The 7,784-nt window shown below is 35.3% G+C and overlaps 1 protein-coding gene across 1 annotated transcript; it reads right to left on the minus strand.

The window, feature by feature from the left end:
- Positions 1 to 408: 408 nt before the first annotated feature.
- Positions 409 to 5,209, minus strand: LOC115451018 (odorant receptor Or2). The gene is made up of 6 exons (XM_030179209.2): positions 4,731 to 5,209; positions 3,799 to 4,107; positions 2,886 to 2,982; positions 2,167 to 2,271; positions 1,238 to 1,390; positions 409 to 532 (listed from the first exon to the last, which is right to left on the minus strand). Exons 1-6 carry the CDS (start codon positions 5,207 to 5,209, stop codon positions 476 to 478), a joined length of 1,200 nt encoding a protein of 399 aa, XP_030035069.1. The 3' UTR covers positions 409 to 475.
- Between the last annotated feature and the right edge of the window lie 2,575 nt (positions 5,210 to 7,784).

Consider the following 7,784-nt stretch of genomic DNA (forward strand, 5'->3'; position numbering starts at 1 on the left):
TAAATTTATATTTTTGTTATTTTGCCTCTATCACTCTGACTAAATAAAAATAGAATAAAAGTCCAACATTCAGAGTTTAGGACTAAGGTTTTCTCAGTACCACCATATTAATGAAGGCTTGTGCAATAAGCATTACAGCCAGACCAACACCGATGATGAGTAATATTTTTTTGGCTTTGAATGACGAGCTTGCTATGTGTGATGGTAAGCGATACGACCACCCATAAACAGTAGAAACACCATCCAACACCTTGAATAATCAAGTATTGTTTAGTATTCCACTGCGCTCGCCTGAGACATGAGATGTTAAGTCTTATTATGTCCAGTACACTAACTACACATTTATGGCTGTAAATAAAGTCTTTATTATTCAAACAGCTGTTTAATTTTTATTTCGTGTATTTCGTGCATATATTTTTGAAAGTGAAAAACTAAAAGCATTAACAACTAATATTACACAAATTTTCGTTAAAGCTCATTTCATTTGCGACTGGCTGAGTAGAGTGTAATAGCTGTAGGCGCCTTTCAGTATCTGAAAACGGAAATGCCTTTGTAATTATATGTCAGTGAAAGCCCTTGTCTAAATTTAATATTTAACTTGTTATACGCGGCTTTTATTGTAATTATGACGCAATTTGTAAATGCGCAGGCGGACTGCCTCTGTGAGTGTATTTCGTATCATACCGCTTGTAGTGTTTATATCTATTTATTAGATACATTGTCTCACGCACTCCAGTAGAAGGGGTAGTTGCCTATATGTCAAATCGGGACCGTCAATCGGTTGGACTTAAGACGCCTGCATTTGAAACTGTGTAGAAGTGAGTCAGAGAATAATAGCTGTTAGTTATTTTTGTTGTGATTTTCACATTCACAAGGACAACAGACACTACACCGCTGCTGTAGAGCTCTCGGTTCGACGCTTGGATCTGGTAGAATTATGCAATATTGAGTTTTAATATTCTTAAGGTCAGCGGTCTTGTTCCCTCTACGGTGGCGAATTCGTTTTTGAATTATTCGAGTTCTAATCGAACGATAGCTTTCACGGTATAGGTAAAATAGTTAAAACTTTTGCAATGCAATTTGGACTCGTCAAAATAACCCATTTGACGAGCTCAAAAAAAACAGTTCCAGATCCTGAATTTCTATTCAGCAGAAAATCCTCATAACTTTACCCGTATTTGAACTCAAGACTTCAACCCTGCAGTATTACCTATGTCATCGAGAAAGAAATACTTACACTAATAAATGTAGCGACAGTCAACTTAGCAAAGGGCCCGGCAGAGAACACAATGCTCTTCTTGAACTGCGAAATCAGTATGTACAAATCTTTCCGATGTTCTGTATGCGACCACCAGGTACTCTCGTATGGACCTTTCATTAGTTCTTCACTCTGAAATTTAAACCAGCCCTGTATTTGGCACGGGTCTCCTTCATCAATATGAAGCCTTTATCCACATTGTTCTAATGCGGCTATACCTTCGAAATTACGGAGAATTCCGAAATGTATAATTTTAGAGTACGCGTTGTACTATATTCCTCTATTGTAAGATAGTTTAGATTTTCCTTATTACTCGTAATTCTTGGCTATGACTTTGATTATAAAACGAATTATCCTATCTTTCCTATCAGATTATTACCTACAACTTTGTGATTTAACTTTTTTTCATAGGACTTGTAGTTTTGTTGGAAATTGCGATAAACTATTTTTAACCTTTAAACCCCCTCCCCCCATCTCCTTCCCGACCTCAGATCACCCGTAAATTATTTTTCCTTTTTTTTTTGTTATATTTTCTTCCGTTTCCAATGGGTTCCGTCCGGTTACTATTTTTTTTTACTTTTTACCATTTTTAAAGCCTTCGGCCTTGGTCTAGTTAACAAAGGTTTACATCGATTTCTACTTTTTATACAATGTGATACGATCCATCTGATTAATGACAAGACCAGTTGCATTTCTAATTACAGCCGATTTCAAGAAACGATCTCAATCTCGATCTTCAATCCAATTCTGAGAATAAACTAATCAAAATAACTCATTTGTAAGCATGTCATAAAACTTTGTCCTTATCGGTTCATTTGTGAAATAGATCGAAAAAAGCGAGTGAGATCGTTCGTTAAAAATGGTGGTTAACCTTTATACTTATTCAATCCGTTTTATCAAATACTTACAGCAATAAGAACGTCGTTGCTATGCCAACAGTAAATGAAGAGTTGTGCAACACCAAACACAAGGAATTCTGTTGTAAAGAAACGCTGCATTGGGTTGGTTTCAATCTGCAAAAGAATTAATATTTACTGGTTTATCCTAGACTAAGTATTGCTCACGACTTATAGCTTCATTTCATTTCGAAGTTAAAAGTTGTCTGTTGTAAACCAGGACAGCATCCATATGTGCCCCAAAAACCATCTTAATCCGTTCAGCAGTTTCGGAGTTTAGTACTAAAAACATTCAAAACTTTATAAATTATGTTGACTTTTTCACATATTGGCAACTCTTACGAGGATGGAAATAGCTGCAAATATTTCGTTAGTTGGCATTATTAAAACTAAAAAATGCAATTTTGAGCCCGACGCTGCACTTATATTTAAAACTGTATAACATTATAGCATTATTCGCTATTCGCACTGGGAGCATCGCTTCAAAGTAATTGCTTGAAAGTGTAAATTGTGGTCCAGTAAAGTCATAATAGTTGGCAGGATTTTAAATGTTTTCCTTTACTTTTTTATTTATTTATTACGGCTCTGGAAACGAGCCCATTGAGCACCGTTTGCTTTTATGCTCGTAGTGTTGCTCGCAACTCCCATTGCGTTTGCGGAATAAGAATCCTGCTATGCTGGAGTCCAGTATCCTATTGTGTTAGACCAAGTCGTGTGCCAAATTTACTTACAGTTATTTGATATGCAGTAACACAGAGCATGACCGAACAAACAAACATGTAAAGAAGCATAATGGGAGATAAGCATGCGTCGAACAGTTGAGCGTATCTGGAAAAGAATCAACCATTAGAAGCAGTTGTCATCAAGAAGAATTATGCATTGTGATTTTTTTATACGGACAGGTTACTCCACTCCACCTGATCATAAGTGAAGTCTGAATCACCATCCACAACCACATGTCCACTACTGGACTTAGACCTCCCCTAATATATCGACTTCATTTTTTTGGAAGCGGAATCCAGCGATTTCCTACGATCTTTATTAGGTTGACTATCACCAATGCTTAGTTACTTTATAGTAATTAAATAAATAGATAAAATTTTAAATTCGTTGCTAAACATTGTAAGGGAAATACGATATCGCCTTAATTAGTAAGTGGAGAAGTCAATCTAAGTTGGTTTAAGATTCCTCTATAAAACTTTGTTTATGAACCAAACTGTTAAAGCAACATTAGAACTTGCGCTTTATTGCTTTTCCTATGTAGGCACCGAGTTTACACGGAATGCTAGTCGATTTAATCTTCGACTTGAGATGTGGTTTTAAGATTCCAAAAGTTTCTACACTTGGGACGATCTCGCGTGTTAAAGTTATCTCTTCTATTATACATGTTTTTATGTCATTGAATACAGAATAGGCACAGAGGAAAATGGTAAGAGAGACCTTTATCATTTTCCTACAAATAGCAAACTCTCCGTGTTGATTAATGAACAGAAAATCTAATATCTCAACCCGGGGATGGAATTCGAAACTTCGCCGTGATAATATCACAGCGAACACAACTACGCCACTGAGGCAATCACGACCCTTAAATATATTTTAATCAACAATCACAAAACGAAAGCTTCTTTTAAAATAAAAACATACTTGACCAAATCCAAATGTCTTCTATGACAATTCTTTAGTCTCCGTAAAACTATGCTCTTGTCCACTGGTCTTCCAACATTGCCAAAAATATTCCCACTGTCGATCCTCAAGAGCTCCAGCTCTGCTTTGAAGAATACCATGGTTACCATAGCGTTGGTATCGAAGGATGTGATCCATCCCCCTCCGTAGATAGCAGCATAAGTCTGATATATAGAAGCAGCTATGTAGCCTATAATGGTGTTTTTATCGAAAGGCACCCAGGAGCTGACGACTTGGAGGTAGGTCTCGGTTCCCATTCTTACGTTGTCTCTAGAAGAAAATTGGTCGTTTAAAATAAAATAAAAATAAAATAAAATACTTTATTTATCACGTAGGCGAACAAAGTTGCACTTATGATACGTCAAAACAAAGAATAAGAATAATTATTATTTCTATACAACTATTAAAATTACTTATATAACTATGGAGATTTTAAATTAGGGATAAAGTTTATACAAAAGACAAGGTACAAACCGAAGTAACCAGCTCGGACTGGCAATTAGGGTAGGTTTCAAGGTCTAGTGGGGGATATTTGCTCACTGGAAACATCTTGGTCTGGAGTGAAAAAACGTCTATTGATCGTAAATAGGTCTTTGTCTGCACCCAGAGGGTCTGGAGGCTTTTTCGTTTGCTTCTACTATGAAAGTAAATCAGGCGAAACCTAAGTAGTAAGTAGTGGGAAGAATACTGTGAATGAGACGTTCCTGGGTTCGATATTCAGATCAGTAAACATGTGGGTTTTTTACTCCGATTTTTTCAGATCTGAATGAATCCAAAGGTTGACGCTAGATAGTTGATCAAATCAAGCTAAATCTTTTCTGTTCTAAAAAATGTCGTAACAGCCCTCATTGGAGTGGCCCAAGCTTTAGAGAATATATAGAAAAGATACCAACCTGTAATTCTTCGAGAAAGCGTATTTAAATATAGGTTGGGCGACCACAATAACCACCGTAGTGTACATTAAAAACCAATACAGATACGTAATCTTCCTGCAATAGAGTGTAAATTTCTTTATCAGCGCCAATTTCTTTTCGTCTTTCGTGTTCCTTTGATTCAAGTCAGCTCTCGTGACGTAAGCAATGATATCTGTCCACCTTCTTTGCCAGTACAAAAAGGTATTTACTTTACATACACTCACAGTAGCCAGCATAGTTATCTTCAAATTATTCAACAGTAAATTCATATCTGATTTCACGAAATAAACGTCGACGCATTCTGTGAAAGTAAATAATGTTACAAGAAAATGCATGGTGAGATAGAAATATCGTTTGAGTCTATATTTCGGAAGCAAAAGTCCCCAAAATTGTAAGGCCTTTACGTTCGGCCCGAGCAGGGGTCGCTCCGCGTTTTCGAGCTTTTTCAAAAGTCTCATTTTGTTATCGTGATACGTGAATCAGAGGGTTATATAGTGGTAATACGTCGCAGCTTAATTGCGATCAAAGTGTAGGGATGGAAAGTTAACGATAAGTTTGAAATTATCGATTATAATTGTCTGAATGCAATTAATTTATTTCTAATTCCAAAAAAAAATAATATTAGTATTACTTAATAATCTTTCTTTAAAGTCCCCCGTAAAGGTAGGTTGAGGTGTATCCAGGGTGCCGAGCGACTTTTCGTCCCATAATATAATAAATTGTTATCGTCAAATCAGACACAATTTTAATCTCGGACCGATCATATTATGTTTTTATTATAAAATGACAAATATTAATTTTCTATCCTAGGAATCAAAATCAGAACTTAACAGTTAAAAGTACGATATAGTTGTTTTTATATACCCGCAATATTTTCTTTTTGTAATTGACTAAAAGAAGAAAAGTCTAAGAATAGTCTTACCCCCTTATTCATAGACGTTATTTATCCAAGGACAGAGCATTTCTGTGATAAAAATGTATTATTATTATTATGTAAGTTTTCTTTAATATCTATAATATACAGACATCGGCCTGTTACAATTTTATTATGAATAGATATGTTATTTTTTTCATTACAGTAAAATTACAAGACGAGCTTTCCTTTAACCTAATGGCAAGCGATACAACCGCTCATAAACAGAAGCAACACAAGACAGAACTTTGAATTTCAAAGTACTGCGTGGCACTCCATTGTGCTTACCTAAGTGTTGAGACATAAGATGTTTATCCTCATAACGCCCAGTGATGCTACAATGACCTTCAAACCGAAACACAATAGTGCATGTGCACTGCTGTTTGACATAACCGTACAACTATTTGAAAATGGAACGTCATAATTTACGTCATTTAAAAAATTCTTTCCTTCACAAAGAACAAATGTTTTATCGATAAAACATTGTCATGTCCCATGCCTACTAATTACGACCGAAATGACACGACTACGGTATCTTATTATAATAGAGGTGTTATTTCACCGCGTTCACGTATAATTATCATTTCGTATAATGACGGATTTGATTTATAACTTAATAAATATGTTGGACAATTTCGTAAGTCTGCCCGTAAGAATAATTTCATATTTTCTTTGATAAATATTTGTAATATTTTTTATAACATATTATTTATGCTCCCTTATTCACTTTATTTACGCTCTTTCGTCCTTTACCATTATTCGAAACCAAAGTGGAGTCAACACTTTTTTAATGATAAAAAAATTGTGTTAGTTTTTACGACAGGGTACCTGCCTTGCATGTTCAATAAGATTGCAGTTCCGCATAAATTATGTTGTGTTGCTCGACCTAGAATTACAATTTCATTTGATCCTAGCCAAATTTCGGCCACGGCGACCAATCCCAACGAAGATCAGCCAGGAACACAGGATATACTATAGTGCACACGTATGTGCGCAATACACGTCATGTGCACTCTCTATTCCTTCACTCTTATAGACCGACGAAACGATAATCTGACGTGATCGGAGCGAGTTCAGGCGCAGGACCAGCGACTACGTGCTTTTCGAGGCATTGGGATATCACCACGTCAAGTTCCTGACTCTGAGCTGCGACCGAGTCATTTTTAAGATGGAAAACCCAGTCACAATTATTTTTGCTTGACCCTGGATTCGAACCCAGAACCTTAGCGCCATAGTCTTAATCGTACTGCGTACACATTACAACTACGCTACCTAGGCAGTCAAAAGAAACACAATGAAGGACCTTCCAGTTCATAGGCCAAGTAATATAAAAAATGTTTCTTTAAAAATTGTTTTTTTTTATTACCTACGAGTTGAACCCTGGACCTCTCCTCCAAATGCACGTACCAGTTAAAGTATTTTAAAAGCAAATAAATATTCAATATGCCAAGTGCTTTTGTTAGGCCAGTGCCCCAAACTTTTAACAGTAAGTAAGTCTGCACGAAAAATGTGTTTGATCAATACGAGTACTACTCCGCATTAGTCTGCATCTAAGCACATTTCGCGGTTCGCAAATAGAAAATATTTTCAATTGGTTTCCAATGACGTTAACTTATAATAAAATTGGTTTATTCAGTTTGTACATTGCTTCGTTGTTTAATAAATGATATTGGCTCTGTATTTTTTTCATTTTATTATAATAATAGTATTAATATTGTAATGTATTATTTCCCAGAAGATATGTATGTCATTTCATTTAGTGATGCAATATCAAAATTACTCTATATTATATAAGTAAAGATATAGTAAATAGAGAAAGCCACAAATCATCGCTAGCCCAACATTAGATGCGACCTCAGCATTTTCGATATTAAATCTGAAGGGTTTTAAGTGTTCTCGAGGGTCAATCTGACCTTATATTAAGATTGTATTATTGAATTCATATTTTACTTACATAGTATTTATTACTTAAGTGTGTACTTGAGTTTTATCAAGAATTAATTTGCTTGAAATTGAAATGTGATTTTGTGTAACTATTGGATTAATATATTTTGTTATACTTTGAATATTTTAGGACTCCGTATTTAAAATATTTTTTTTTTTATAATTGTAAAATGTTC

Source organism: Manduca sexta, chromosome 5 (assembly GCF_014839805.1).
Source record: "Manduca sexta isolate Smith_Timp_Sample1 chromosome 5, JHU_Msex_v1.0, whole genome shotgun sequence".
In the NCBI taxonomy this organism is placed as follows: Eukaryota; Metazoa; Arthropoda; class Insecta; order Lepidoptera; family Sphingidae; genus Manduca; species Manduca sexta.